This window comes from Myotis daubentonii, chromosome 15 (assembly GCF_963259705.1).
Source record: "Myotis daubentonii chromosome 15, mMyoDau2.1, whole genome shotgun sequence".
Taxonomy (NCBI): Eukaryota; Metazoa; Chordata; class Mammalia; order Chiroptera; family Vespertilionidae; genus Myotis; species Myotis daubentonii.
This window is the reverse complement of record NC_081854.1, coordinates 5,593,356-5,608,707: the sequence shown is the minus strand read 5'-3', so window position 1 is coordinate 5,608,707 and position 15,352 is coordinate 5,593,356. Positions and strand designations below refer to the sequence as shown.

Genomic DNA, 15,352 nt, shown 5'->3' with positions numbered 1-15,352 from the left:
GGCAACACATCTTTGTATGTTGGAAAGTGAAACAGATATGTACAGTTCAAACATAAAAATAAAAACAACAAAAACACTTATGGGGACTTTATATAATGTAGGTGATTACATGTATGAGATACAATTCAGGCAAATGAGACTTCACAAATTTTCTTTCTTTTTTTTTTTTTAAATATATTTTATTGATTTTTTACAGAGAGGAAGGGAGAGAGATAGAGAGTCAGAAACATCGATGAGAGAGAAACATCAACCAGCTGCCTCCTGCACATCCCCCACCGGGGATGTGCCCACAACCCAGGTACATGCCCTTGACCGGAATCGAACCTGGGACCCTTCAGTCCGCAGGCCGACGCTCTATCCACTGAGCCAAACCGGCTTCGGCCACAAATTTTCTTATACTATTGTTAAGATCTAACTAAAAAACTACATTTTGTACACTTCTAAGTAATTATTCTCATTTGGACTCATATGTGCAGAGCAAATTTAGAAATTTGGCTGAGACATATCTCATGTTATTTGCACCCATACTAGCTTTCTCCAGTGTGAACTCTCTGATGATACTGGAGACCATTGCTACTTTTGAAAGATTTCCCACATTCACTATAAGACTTTTCTCCAGTGTAAGAACGTTTGTGGTAACAGAAGCTACTCCAATTGGTAAATGACATCCCACATCCACTGCATTTATAAGGCTTTTCTCCATTGTGACATCTCTGATGACGACGAAGCTCACTGTTAGTGATGTAAGACTTCCTGCATGCACTGCATTTATAAGGCTTTTCTCCAGTATGAACTCTCTGATGACGAACAAGACAGGAACTCCAGGTAAAAGATTTCCCACATTCATTGCATTTATAAGGTTTTTCTCCAGTGTGAATCCTCTGATGACAATGAAGGGCAGTGCTACTGGGAAAAGATTTCCCACATTCACTACATTTATAAGACTTTTGTCCGGTGTGAAAACTTTGATGATAACGAAGGCCACTGCTACGGGTAAATGATTTTCCACATTCACTGCATTTATAAGGCTTTTCTCCAGTGTGAACTCTGTGATGACAATAAAGGTACCTGCTAGTGGTAAAAGATTTCCCACATTCACTGCATTTATAAGGCTTGTCTCCAGTGTGAACTCTCTGATGACAATGAAGGTGAATGCTAGTGGTAAAAGATTTTCCGCATTCATTGCATTTATAAGGCTTTTCTCCAGTGTGAAGTCTCTGATGACGATGAAGCTCACTGCTAGTGATAAAAGATTTCTCACATTCACTGCATTTATAAGGCTTTTCTCCAGTGTGAAATCTCTGATGACAACGAAGCTCACTGCTGGTGATAAAAGATTTTCCACAGTCACTGCATTTGTAAGGCTTTTCTCCAGTGTGAAATCTCTGATGATGATGAAGCTCACTACTAGTGATAAAAGATTTCCCACATTCACTGCATTTATAAGGCTTTTCTCCAGTGTGAATTCTCTGATGACAATGAAGGTAATACCTCATGGTAAAAGATTTCCCACATTCATTGCATTTATAAGGCTTTTCTCCAGTGTGAAATCTCTGATGATGACGAAGCTCACTACTAGTAATAAAAGATTTCTCACATTCACTGCATTTATTAGGCTTTTCTCCAGTGTGAGAACTTTGATGATAACGGAGGCTACTCAAATTGGTAAATGATTTCTCACATTCACAGCATTTATAAGGCTTTTCTCCAGTGTGCACTCTCTGATGACGACGAAGCTGACTGCCAGTGATAAAAGATTTTCCACATTCAATGCATTTATAAGGTTTCTGTCCACTTTTAAAGCTTTGATGATAATAGAGACCACTGATACTGGTAAAAGATTTCCCACATTCAATGCATTTATAAGGCTTTTCTCCAGTGTGAACTGTCTGATGATGATGAAGATTACTACTGCCAATGTCTTCCTCAAATTCCTTTCTGGTGTAAAAACTTTTTCTCCTCTGAAATGCTAATCCACCCTTTGAAATATCATTTGGCCTGTCCCTGGTCTGAGAAGCCTTAAGATGAAGATGTCCTGACCAGGTAAGTGTGCCCTGCCCAACCTCCCTACAGGTGAAATAATTCTGGTAAACATTGAAATTGCAGATGTTTGAAAGTGACATCTTGCCCACACCTCTAATCAACATGTTCCCTCTCACATGCTGCTGGTGAGATTTTGCACTGAAATAAAACTGTTTTGCACATGCCCCACACCTCAACAGTATCTGTCCCTGCAGCTCAGTCAAGTGGAAAATGTTTCCCCAAACTAGTCCACAACTCTCACAGGGGTGGCTCTTCTTGGAAGACAAGGCTAACTGGGGATTCCTTGCCTGTGACACTCTTACAGAATCATTCTGTTCAGTGGGTTCCTCCACATTCTCTGCTCCACAGCAACAACCTGAACAAAAGGAAACGCTGGTGAAATACATGTTGACCTTATGAAAACAGAGTATCTTTACTACAAATGTTTATCTGTCATGACTAGGCATGATTTCATAGAATGATTTTCAGACAAGTGAGTTGGACTCTAAGGAAATAGCTGTTATACATTACGTGGCCCCAAAGATTAGTCAATGGTGAAAATCTCATCAAGGCAGGGACAGAAACAGAGAATGGGAAACAGAAGAGAAGAAGGCTCTGCTCACTGATCCTCTACAGACGGCTTCTTTTAGGACCTTTCATTCTGGGAACCTGAGTCTGGGTAGGAGAATTTGAATGTGTTCAAACTCACAAAAAACTATTGTACTGGAGCACAAGATGTTCAAGGTTAACACAAGAATACACGTGTACTCTAAAGCTCTGCAGGCATAGACTAAGGTGGGTTCGCCATAAAGAGAGAACTGTGAAAGAGGTAGAGGGGCAATGCTTAGAGAAGTTAAAGTTATCTGTGCACTTGGAATCTGGGTAGAAATGAACACTATTACAACAGAGGAGTTGGCCAAGTGTTAACAATAAGCAAGTACAAGTAGAATTGGGTGAGGAATGGGTCATGGCAACAAAATACATTTGAACAAAATGGGTTCCTAGTTATGACTTTCACAAAGCTCTGTTGTCAAAACTTTTCCAACAGGCCTTCACCAAGGCAAGACCACCTCTGGGTCCGCCCTGTCATTCATCAGGTCGTGTTTCTTCTGTGATGCACAAATGATTCTTCCCCATGAATCCTAATTGTTTCAGCATATGGGATTCAGATGATATAAATCCAAAAGAAAAAAACAAAGAGATGCATGGTGAGCATTGTGGAAGAACTACAAAGTGCAACAGTAATCATAGGAAAAGAAATCTATGTGAGTGACATCAGCAAGATGGCAGATACATGATAATCCTTTCCACTCTCAGAACAAGTAGACAGCTATCCAGGAATAAAAACCACTACAAGGGATTAAGAGTACAATGAAACCCTGGCCGATTTTGCTCAATGCTTGAAGCGCAGATGGAAGGGTACAGGATTGATTCCTTGTCAAGGTTACACACATTGGTGGAGGTTAGCTCCTGCCCCATCAAGTGGGTGCGGGAGGCAACTTGTCATTATGTCTCTCTCATATCAATGTTCCCCAATCTGTTCACTCCTTTCCACTCTCCCTGAAAAGCAGCTGAGGACAAAAGAGTGAGGATTAAAAAGAAAAGAGTGCAATTAACACTAAAAGGAATTCAGTAGAGCAAAAACAGCTGAAATACAAAGAGCTGACCAGAGTGGGTTACCAAACATATTTGGCTAGGGTCAAGGTGGGGGCCCTGTCCAAAGTACACGGGATGTTCAAGGTCAATCTGAGCGTGGGAATCCTTATCAGAGTGTTCAAGGCTAATTTGATATACACAGGCACAAAAGCATGGACACAGCAAGCTATACACTGTGCAGGTGTGCCCTTCTATAGGGTGTCCCAAAATTCACGCAAGAAGTAATTTTGATAGAAAACACAGGTTTATAGTTAAAAATTGTAGAATTTTTATTGATTCATAAAGTATACAGTATAGGGTTATGTATGGAATAGCACATCGGGTAAATGGCCTCCACAGCTTTGCCGGCACATACGCAAAGCCGTGGTCTTCATTGGTCTTCATTGTCCCTGCTCCTGGGCCTAACTGGTACTTGGTAATGCTTATCAAATTGAAGGGATTGAAATCAAAGGGCAACAGATATTAGAATCTGATTCAATAAACCAAGTAAAATTAGGCTTTTATGTTTTGTTGTTGTTGTTGTTAATGCTCACACAAAATTCAAATCTTGCGTGAATTTTGGGAAACCCTATATAATGTCACTATTTTGCAAGAATCCCCTTTTGTCTAAGTTGATGTGAAGTACGTTTCTGACCAGCCAATACACAGCTACTCGTTTGGAATACTGTGTTTGCAATGCTTGCTATGTTAGCAGCAGCTACTCAGTATGGCTCCTATGTTGGGGGCTGCTTTGTAGGGAAGAGACAGTGTTAACCAGCCAGCGTGCGGCTGTCTATTTTACAGACTACTTGTAGAACTTTACTTTGAAGAACTGTTTTGTCTAATGGCTCCTCAGTAACAATGGCTACTTGGATTTCAATAAAGACTCTCTTATATACATATGACTTCTCATATCTTCTCCATCTAATATGTGGCATCCATAAAGGTCCAGTTCCTGGCAGATAAGGACCTGTACTCTCACAGTAAAAAAAAAAAAAAAAAAAGTGTCAGTGTTTCCTCTATCAACCACTGCACTTGTACTAATGTTGACCTTAGTGGCCTGCTCTGTGAAAAGTAATGTAAATTTTTGTATTTAGGAATCACAGAAGTCCATGCAACATCTGTGAACTCCCCTCAGTCTACTCAATCAGCGGACCCATAATATTTATCAGCATGCATCCCGAAAGAAATCCCTTTGGCAACAACCTATCCCAGGAATAAACTAAAAATCAACATGTGCCAAAGAATATTTGCTACCAAAGACTCTAAAATCATCACTTGTCATTAAAAAAAAAATATTTGCTGCCAAAGCCATTGTGGACCCATAGACTTTTTGTTATTCTAACCTCAGCTCATGGAGCTTCAAGGAGACTAGGCTCCTGGAACTTCCTCAAACCTGAAACAACACTCCACCCAGTCAAAACCCTTGATTCCATATGCTGATGAACGCATTTCTTGAACTAGAATTGGTCTTAGAGTAGAAAGGAGTAACTGCTTCATCGAATGTGTAGACATCAACACAGGACTAAAACGAAAGACACCATCAAGACAACATAATAATTTTCTACTAATCGATACCAAATAAATGAAGATCTACATACAGCCTGATAAAAAATCCAAAATATTTACATTTAAAAATGTTTGCGAGCTCCAAGAGAACACAAATAGAACCAACATAATGAAGACATCAACAGAGAACAAAAGAATACCAGATAGACAGAAATCATAAAAAAAGAATGAAAGAGAGTGTTGGAGTTGCCCGATTACAATGAATAAAATGAAATAATGCCATAAAGAGTATCAAAAGCAGACATAAAGTATATGTGATGTCCACAACAGGTCACTTGACATCATCCAGATGGAGAAAAAATAAATAAATTTAAAGAATACAGCCGTAACCGGTTTGGCTCAGTGGATAGAGCATCGGCCTGCGGACTGAAGGGTCCCAGGTTCGATTCCGGTCAAGGGCATGTATCTGGGTTTCGGGCACATCCCCAGTGGGAGATGTGCAGGAGGCAGCTGATCGATGTTTCTCTCTCATCGATGTTTCTAACTCTCTCTCTCTCCCTTCCTCTGTAAAAAATCAATAAAATATATTTAAAAAAAAATTAGTCTCAAAGTTTGAGAAGAAATCACATCAAGGACCTTATATAGTAACAATGTATAAAACTAGAAATCAGTTTTAGTTTCAAGAAAGCTGGAAAATACACAAATATGTAAAAATTAAACAACACACTTCTGAAGGATCAGCGGGTGAGAGAAAACCCAGAAAAGAGATCTGAAATAAATAGACAAAGTGAATTCAAACACAATCTACCAACACTTATGTATACAATGCAGGAAATGCAATTCTACGAGGAAAGTTTAGAGCAGTGGTTTTCAACCTTCCTAATGCCACGACCCTTTAATACAGTTCTTCATGTTGTGGTGACTGTAATTTTGCTATTGTTATGAATCATAATATAAATATATCTGATATGCAGGATGTATTTTCATTGTTACAAATTGAACATAATTAAAGCATAGTGATTAATCACAAAAACAATATGTAATTATATATGTGTTTTCCGATGGTCTTAGGCGGCCCCTGTGAAAGGGTCGTTCAACCCCCAAAGGGGTCGTGATCCACAGGTTGAGAACCGTTGGTTTAGAGCAGCCGTGGGCAAACTACGGCCCCCAGATCCTGCCCATTTGAAATGAATAAAACTAAAAAAAAAAAAAGACGGTACCCTTTTATGTAATGATGTTTACTTTGAATTTATATTAGTTCACACAAACACTCCATCCATGCTTTTGTTCTGGCCCTCCGGTCCAGTTTAAGAACCCATTGTGGCCCTCCAGTCAAAAAGTTTGCCCACCCCTGGTTTAGAGCAATAAATTTCTACATTAAGAAAAAAGATCTCAAATAAACAACCTAACGTTGCACCTCAGAAAACTGGAAACACAACAAGAAAGTAAACCCGAGTATCAACCTATGAACTAGGACGTCACAGTTCAATACCCCGTCAGGTCATATGCTGGATTGTGGGCATGATCCCCAGTAGGGGAATGCAGCAGGCAGATAAACAATGATGCTCTCTCATAATTGAAGTTTCTGTCTCTCTATCCCTCCCCCTTCCCCTCGCTAAAATCAATAAAAATATATTTTAGAAGAAAACAAAAAAGGACAGTACACCCAAGGTAGCAAAAAAACAAACAATGAATATTAGAACAACCATTAATAAACTAGAGACAAAAGTATATCAAAACTAAGAGCTAACTTTTTTGTTCTTGTTAATCCTCACCCCAGACTATATTTTTCACTTACTTTTACAGACAGTGGAAGGGAGAAAGAGAGAGAAAAACACACAGAAACATATACATGATAGAGACACATTGGTTGGGTGCCTTCCACAGGTGCCCAACAAGGTAGGAGGATCAAAACTGCAATCCAGGTTCATGCACTTAATCAGGAATCCAACCCGTGACCCTTTGTTGCTTGGGCCTACACTCTAACCACCATGCCTGACATGGCTAAGAGCTATTTTGTTAAAAGATGCACAAAATTGGCAAATCTTTATCCAAACTAAAACAAAAGAAACAACACTAAAATCAATTTAAAAAAGAGCCCTAACCGGTTTGGCTCAGTGGATAGAGCGTCGGTCTGCGGACTGAAGGGTCCCAGGTTCGATTCCGGTCAAGGGCATGTACCTTGGTTGCGGGCACATCCCCAGTAGGGGGTGTGCAGGAGGCAGCTGATTGATGTTTCTCTCTCATCAATGTTTCTGACTCTATCTCTCTCCCTTCCTCTCTGTAAAAAATCAATAAAAAATATTTTAAAAAACCCAAGCTTTAAAATCCTTCAAGACAACCCAGAAAAAATGCTTTGGAGATTTGTTTTGGACATGATTTTTGGGATGTGGCACCAACCACAGGCAAAACAGGAAAAATCAACAGTCAGGGCTAAAACAAATGAAAGTGCTTTCCCTCAGCACAATAGCAATTAACAAAATGAAATGCAAAGGCCAACAATAGGAGGATGGGAGGCCTAACAGGTTTGGCTCAGTGGATAGAGCGCTGGCCTGCGGACTGAAGGGTCCCAGGTTCGATTCCGGTCAAGGGCATGTACCTTGGTTGCGGGCACATCCCCGGTGGGGGGTGTGTAGGAGGCAGTTGATCGATGTTTGTCTCTCATCGATGTTTCTAACTTTCTATCCCTCTCCCTTCCTGTCTGTAAAAAATCAATAAAATATATATATTTTTTAAAATAGGAGGATGGGAAACGATACTTGCAAATCACATGAACATTTTGAAGATATTATGGATTCGGTTCAGGTCAACCAAATAAAGGAAATACTGTGATACAGAGAGAAAGTCATGTTATGGCAACACTATAATAATGAAGGTTATGAAGAAGACAATAGTGTTGCTGAAAAAATTCTACATAAATTCATTAAAAACACGTTATAGGAAAACACTGTTAACCTGCATCAGAGCCTGCTGAAAAAATAGCCACACTACACTTCCTGAATGCAGAGTTGCCAAAAACATGAAATTTGTACATAAAACAAGAATGCAATATTTGGGGAGCACAATTTAGCAAATGCAAAAGGAGATGTATTTTTTTAAATATATTTTATTGATTTTTTTACATACAGGAAGGGAGAGGGATAGTTAGAAACATGGATGACAGAGAAACATCGACCAGCCTCCTCCTGCACACCCCCCATTAGGGATGTGCTCGCAACCAAGGTACATGCCCTTGACTGGAATCGAACCCAGGACACTTTAGTCCACAGGCCGATACTCTATCCACTGAGCCAAACCGGACAGAGCAAGGAGATGTATCTTATTATAAACTAGAAAAATATTCAAAACACTCATTAGCCAATAAATATAGTTAAAATTAGGACTAAAGCCCTGGCTGGTTTGCCTGTGGTTGAGCATCCATCCATGAAACAAGGAGGTCATGTGTCGGTTCCTGGTCAGAATTCATGCCCAAGTTGTGGGCTCATCCCCAGTAGGGGGCATGCAGGAGATACCCGATCAATGATTCTCATCATTGATGTTTCTCTCTCTCTCTCTCTCTCTCTCTCTCTCTCTCTCTCTCTCCCCCCCCCTCCTCCTCTCTCTCTCTCCCTCTCCCTCTCCCTCTCCCTCTCCCTCCTTCTCCGAAATCAATAAAAAAATATTTACACATAAAATAAGACTAAGGTACTTTTAAAAAATATATGTACAAATGACCAACAAGAATAAAGAATGTGCTTTTGCTCACTACTCAACTGGAATCCATTAGGCTCCCTGTCACACAACTAACCACAAACCCTTAAGAGTTCGGTACAGCAGGTGTTGTGACTAAAGGTGTAGAAGGGAGCAGTGCAAACAACAAACCCTGCCAGCCACAGCAAGAACCCAGAAAACTGGAAAAATCTAGCAATGTATATAGTCCACAGGTGAGGACAGAGCATCCCCAGAGATGAGGGGCCATGGGGAAATACAAAGGCAGGCCCCCAGAACCAGCCAGAGTGAGGGTCTTACCCAGGGAGGATAGAAGTTCAAAGTTCTCCCACATCACATTCAGGTACAGCTGTCTCTGACCCTCATCAAGGAGGCTCCATTCCTCCCTGGAGAAGTACAGGGCAATGTCCTCAAAGGTCACGCCAACCTGTTAGAATTAAGACAATTGAAACCAGAGCTGTCTCTCTGAGAACCCACACTCCTACTCCTTACACATCCCCCCACCCTCAACCTCCTCCAGGTCTCCCCAGTTTAGTGTGGACACCAGGCTCTAATGCCAGGGCTGGCTGCTCTCTCATCAGTCCCATTAATCGCTGTGATTGCCCTCAGCACAACAGATGGGTTTGGAAGGGGGACAGCAGCTAAGCTCTGAGCCATGCCTGCAGGGCCCCAGCCTTCCTGCCAAGCAACACCAAGGCAGTCTCCCAGATCATGTCTCCAAGAAAAAGACAAACCTGGGCTTATGCTTCACCCTATAGTCCCAACACCAGTCCTAGCTGGTCTGGCTAAGTGGACAGAGCACTGGCCTGTGGACTGAAGGATCCCGGGTTTGATTCTAATGAAGGGCACAGGCCCGGGTTGCCAACTGGATACCCTGTAGGGGGCGTGCAGGAGGCAGCCTATGGATGATTCTCTTTCATTACTGTTGTCTCTCTCTCTCTCTCCCCCTCTCCCTTCCTCTCTGAAATATACATATATATACATACACACACTTATTTATTTATTTATTCTTTTTTTAGGGGGCGATTCAGAAAAGTAGGAAAGACATGTAAGTTATATAGTTAGTGCCTTTCAAGCCTCAAAATTTAAACATGGATTAAAAAACAAAAAACTTCACATAGAGTTCACAGCTATCGGCCTACATTGTAAGCAAATATCTGTGTGGGTTGGGAGCTTTAGCTTTTGAGTGTTTTTTGTAACTAAAGGACAGAGTGTGATGCATTGACAAGGTCCCATTCTTTCTGTGAGCATAGTCCTTGCTGCCCACGCGTCTCCTCAACGTGGCGTCTGTCTTAGGTGAAAATACTAACTTTGCTGGGTTTTGAGCAGGAGGGGTGCTAATTCCTCCAGTCCTTGTAGATGAGGGAGGGGCTCACGACATTACCACCCCTCCCTTCTCCCTTAAGAGAGGATGGCTTTAGAGCGCTGAACACCAATAAAATTATCAGCACTAAGAGACCTTCCCAGAGCAGCTCTGCACAGGTCTTTGTCTTCGCACAATCTGGAAATAGCCTCTAGGTTCTGGGCTCTTTCTCTGCTAAGAGGAGCAAACACAAAAGGCAGGTCGTTGTCATCAGCTAAGGAGCGAAGGTCAAAGTAGTATTTGGCATAAACACTGGCAGGAACATTAATATTAAACTGAAGTAGCTCTAAAAAATGCCTTTCCATCTCATTCATGTCCTCAACGGTAATGTCCTTGAGGATCTGGCAGTAGTCCACCTTCCATACAGCCTGGTCATCCCAAACCTTGGAGGCAAGAAGAACAGCCCCCAAAACAATTCTCCTCCAGTTCGTGGGACAAATGTCTATCTCGGCATAAGTTAAAAGTCTTTCTAAGTAAACCAAAGTCACTATCGCACATTCAGCTGTTAGCTGTGCAGCACTGAAGAGGGTCCGAACAAATCTGTAAATAAATTTGTGTTCAGGATCATGCCTAAAATATTCCTCCGGAACTGTTTCTCCTGTGAGCGGATGGGATCTCTCATCGAAAATATCCAAGGATCGCTGAAACCGGTTTGGCTCAGTGGATAGAGCGTCGGCCTGTGGACTGAGAGGTCCCGGGTTCGATTCCGGTCAAGGGCATGTACCTGGGTTGCGGGCACATCCCCAGTAGGAGATGTGCAGGAGGCAGCTGATCGATGTTTCTAACTCACTCTATCTCTCTCCCTTCCTCTCTGTGAAAAATCAATAAAATATATTAAAAAAAAAAAAAGAAAATATCCAAGGATCTATTTGCATCTCTGTTCTTTATGTGGTAATATATTGCTAACGTCACACACTGTACTGTGGTTCTAAGATTAGGCTGGCTGACTGTGCTGTCATCTAGAAATACAGTTGAGCACGAGCTATATTTTTTAGTAAGGTGCCCTGGAGACACATGGTTTACATAGTTGTTGTTCTTTTCTCGCACATCCGTCTGAGATTTATTCAAGAAAATTGTGCTTGCCCTTGGATGGTCAGAAGGGTTTGATTCCAAAGCTAACTCGTCCGGCATCTCCCGGTCGCTGATGTGCTGCAGATGGTGGCCCTCGCCGGTGCCGAAATCCAACTCTGCGGGCTCCGGGGCAGCCGGCGAAGGCGCGACCGCCACCGCGTCCCCGGCCGCCGCCTCGTAGACCTCAGACGGGTCGTCCGGGTCGGCCGGCCCCGAGCGCCGGCCCATGCTGGGGCTGGCAGCCGGCTTCCCGCAACAGGTCAGAGTGTTCCCCATGGGGTGTCCACTCTCCTCGCCGCCGCCTCCGTTCGACCCCCGGCTCCGCCGCGCTCCGCCGGTCCCCCTCCCCCCACAATGGCGCGGCCGGCACCCCCAGCCGCCGCGCCGCTACCGCCTCCCCCGAGTTGCCTAGTCTGTCTACACACTTATTTATTTTTTAAGTCCCAATACCAGCTTTCCAGTACCATCAGCTCACACTTCCTCCAGATGTGCACACCACTGTGTAATGTCTACCCCCATCACAACTTCAGACCCCAGGTTCACTGCCTCAGCTCTGCCACCTTCCTGCTCCACACCGTGGACCTCTCTGGACTCACCCATGAACTTGGCACATGGCACCCAGAGAGAGCATGTGAGGGTTCAGAAGGATCTACCACAACCCAATTCCTGGGGGACCCCGCAGCCTGGGGAAAGCAGGGCATGCGGCTCTGAACTCCTCCCTGCCGCCTCGGACCTTGGTTTCTATACTCAGAGCCCACGTCCGCAGGGGGAGTTCAGACACGAGTCACCCCTGTCCACTGAGCCCTGCATTTCCCGTGTCCTCAGAAGCCACAACACTCCTCTCCCCGCTCCTCCTTCCTCAGTGTCCAAGCGGGGACCTGAGCTGCGGGACGGGACAGGCGCCCTGAGCCCAGGCTGCAGGGTTGAGGGTAAGGAGGCGGTGAGAGCAGGTGTGGGGGGCGGGGGCCGCGAACTCACCTCAGCGGAGCAACTGGCCAAGGCCATTGCCAATGGACGCCGTGCGCGGACCCAGGCAGGTGAGGCCGGAGAGGCGGGTAAGAAGCAGGGGCAGCGGAAGGGGGTAAAGGGGCCTCTGTTCCGTCACGGACGTGGGTAACCCGGGGGCGTCAGCGAGTTTCACTCCCACGTGCGGGCTGAGCCGGCAAGGACTCGGGCCTTCTCCCTCCGAGTATCCGCCACTGCCCCGCCCACCTGGAGCCTTCCGCCCCGGCCTGGGGTAGATTCTGGGTGGAGACCAATACCCGCCTAGAGAGCACCGGAAGTCCCGCCCACTCCCCGGTGACGTAAGAGAAAGGCCGTTTCTGACCCTTCATTGGCTAAGCTGGCGGTAGTCCTCACAAGGCCTTCTGGGTAATGTGGGTTCCAGCGTCCAAGAGGGTGATGGAAAGTTTTCCCATCTCGCTCCAAGGACAACAGCGACATCTGCTGGGAGGGACGCTGGGAAATGACCTTCCTCAGGAAAGAGACATCTTGAAAATAGTTAAAAAAAGCCGAAACCGGTTTGGCTCAGTGGATGGAGTGTCGGCCTGCGGACTAAAGGGTCCCGGGTTCGATTCCGGTCAGGGGCATGTGCCTGGGTTGCGGGCACATCCCCGGTGGGAGATGTGCAGGAAGTAGCTGATTGATGTTTCTCTATCATCGATGTTTCTAACTCTCTATCTCTCTCCCTTCCTCTCTGTAAGAAATCAATAAAATATATTTATAAAAATTAAAAAAAAAAAAAGAAAATGGTTATAAAAGAGTCATTTTTCCTGGAGTCCATGTTTATGAAAACACAATATCTGTGAGTCCAAAACAGCCACTCGTTAGAAGTATGCCTGCATTATAGTCTTGAAATTTATTTTTTTATTCCTACCTCAAGGATATTTCCCATTGATTTTTATAGAGAAGAGGGAGAGACAGAAACCTTGATTTTAAAGAGACACATTGATTGGTTGCCCCCTGCACACGCCCCATCCAGGGCCTGGGAGGAGCCTGCCGTCCAGGTAGGTGCCCTTGACAGGAATGAGCCCGGGATCCTTCAACCCTTCACCCCCTAGGCGGATGCTCTATCCTCTGAGCCAAATGAACCAGGGTGAGTCTGGGAAGTGTGATCACACAAACGACCTACTTACACCATCATAAAGGTATGTGACACATATAACACAAGCATGTGGGACAGCCCTACCCAGTTTAGCTCACTGGTTAGAACGTGGACCTGCAGACTGAAGGGCCGTGAGTTTGATATCAGCCAGTGCTTGTACCTAGGTTGCAGGCTCTGTTCGGATGTGGTCTGAGTTAGTGCAGGGGCTAACAATCGATGTGTCTCTCTCATATCTTTGTTTCTTCTCCCTGTCTCTAACTCTCCATTCTCTTTCTAAAAAAAAAAAAAAGTTAAGAAATGGAGGACATATCTTTGAACTAAAAAAGAACTAAAACGCATAATATAAACTTTAAATGGAATTACTTAATCTGACAAAGTTATTGGTTTTTGTTAATGTGAAGATGCCACTGTAATTATCATAGTGAAAGATATTTTGTCCCTACAGACATATCAAAGGTGTCAGCTGAATTGTTTCAGGCATTCTCAATGTGATAACACAAATATTCACAAATTATACTTAGGATACATGAAATACATATTCATACTAAAAGCTGACCTATATATAGCTCAAAAACTTTAAAATCACATGAAATATTATAAATAACAATTACGGGCATGCATATGTGTAGTGAATCTTAAATTTCATAATTCCGGAAGAAGCTTGTCCTGCCCTAACCGGTTTGGCTCAGTGGATAGAGCGTCGGTCTGCGGACTGAAGGGTCCCAGGTTCGATTCTGGTCAAGGGCATGTACCTTGGTTGCGGGCACATCCCCCGTAGGGGGTGAGCAAGAGGCAGCTGATTGATGTTTCTCTCTCATCAATGTTTCTAACTATCTCTCTCTTCCTCTCTGTAAAAAAATCAATAAAATATATTTTTTAAAAACAGCTTGTCCTACTTAAAAATTAGGACCCAGCCCGGTTGTATGAGCATCACCCTATAAAAGGGGGTAAGGTTTTGATTCCAGGTCGGGGCACAAGTCTGGGTTGTGCGTTAGATCCCCACTGAGAGTATGCAGGAGGCGGCCTATCGCTGATTCTCTATTATCACTGATGTTTCTCTCTCTCCCTCTCCCTACCTCTCTGAAATCAATGAAAATCTATTTTTGAAAATTCAGAGCAAAAAGGACAGTGAAGCATAAACCTAAATGTGAACATGTCATAAAGACATAAGTAATGAAGCAGAAGTGTTGAAAAAACTTTAAAAACTTATGAGAAATTATATGAGTCACATACCTTTAAAAAAAGATATGGATGGCAGGAAGAAGCTGATCAATGATTCTCTCATTGATGTTTCTATCTCTCCCTCTCCCTTAATCTCTGAAATCAATAATAAATAAATAAATTAATTTTTTTAAATGGAAAAAAATATCCTCGGGTGGGGACTAAAAAAAAATTAAAAACAAGCCCCAAAATAATTGATGTTTCTATCTCTCTCTCTCCCTCTGCCTTCATCTCTGAAATCAATAATAAATAAGTAAAGAATAAATAAATAAATAGTTTTTTAATCAATAAAATAATATGCTTGAGTGAGAATTAAAAGACAAAAATAAACCCCAAAATCTTCTGACTTGGGAACCCTGTACAGAGCTCTTATCCATAAAACATATTCTTTTTTTATTTTAAATATATTTTTTTTTATTTTTTACAGAGAGGAAGGGAGAGAGATAGAGAGTTAGAAACATCGATGAGAGAGAAACATCGATCAGCTGCCTCCTGCACACTCCCCACTGGGGAAGTGCCTGCAACCCAGATACATGCCCTTGACCGGAATCAAACCTGGGACCTTTCAGTCCGTAGGCCGACGCTCTATCCACTGAGCCAAACCGGCTTTGGCAAATAAAACATATTCTTGATGAAATCAAATCTCTTCCTCACCTCCTCTAAATGTGGACTTTAACATCTAATGCTAGTCATTCCTGAGTGCTGCTCGTTTCATATCT

The 15,352-nt window shown here is 43.2% G+C and overlaps 4 protein-coding genes across 4 annotated transcripts in view; 1 reads left to right on the top strand and 3 right to left on the bottom strand.

The window, feature by feature from the left end:
- LOC132216082 (zinc finger protein 883-like) overlaps window positions 1-9,310 on the bottom strand; it is a 157,609-nt gene extending 148,299 nt beyond the window's left edge. The window contains exon 1 of the mRNA XM_059665145.1: window positions 9,175-9,310. Within this exon, the coding sequence (XP_059521128.1) occupies window positions 9,175-9,208 (34 nt within the window). The 5' untranslated portion in view covers window positions 9,209-9,310. The remainder of the gene's footprint in view (window positions 1-9,174) is intronic.
- The window catches only part of LOC132216086 (zinc finger protein 883-like), a 681,654-nt gene that overhangs the window by 252,090 nt on the left and 414,212 nt on the right, over window positions 1-15,352 (top strand). The gene's annotated exons all lie outside the window — the stretch shown is intronic.
- LOC132216099 (zinc finger protein 883-like) lies at window positions 389-2,690 on the bottom strand. Its single transcript, XM_059665189.1, has one exon. It carries the CDS (start codon window positions 2,427-2,429, stop codon window positions 528-530), a length of 1,902 nt encoding a protein of 633 aa, XP_059521172.1. The 5' UTR covers window positions 2,430-2,690; the 3' UTR covers window positions 389-527.
- LOC132216159 (cyclin-Y-like protein 1) lies at window positions 9,891-11,629 on the bottom strand. The gene is made up of 2 exons (XM_059665268.1): window positions 11,105-11,629; window positions 9,891-10,878 (listed from the first exon to the last, which is right to left on the bottom strand). Exons 1-2 carry the CDS (start codon window positions 11,582-11,584, stop codon window positions 10,276-10,278), a joined length of 1,083 nt encoding a protein of 360 aa, XP_059521251.1. The 5' UTR covers window positions 11,585-11,629; the 3' UTR covers window positions 9,891-10,275.

Excerpts from the sequence above, each read along its gene's own strand:
- LOC132216099 (XM_059665189.1), bottom strand. The coding sequence starts at position 2,429 with ATGTATTTCACCAGCGTTTCCTTTTGTTCAGGTTGTTGCTGTGGAGCA.
- LOC132216159 (XM_059665268.1), bottom strand. The coding sequence starts at position 11,584 with ATGGGGAACACTCTGACCTGTTGCGGGAAGCCGGCTGCCAGCCCCAGC. Across the intron at positions 10,879-11,104 it reads TAAAGAACAGAGATGCAAAT|CGATCCTTGGATATTTTCGA; the intron begins AGATCCTTGGAT and ends AACCGGTTTCAG.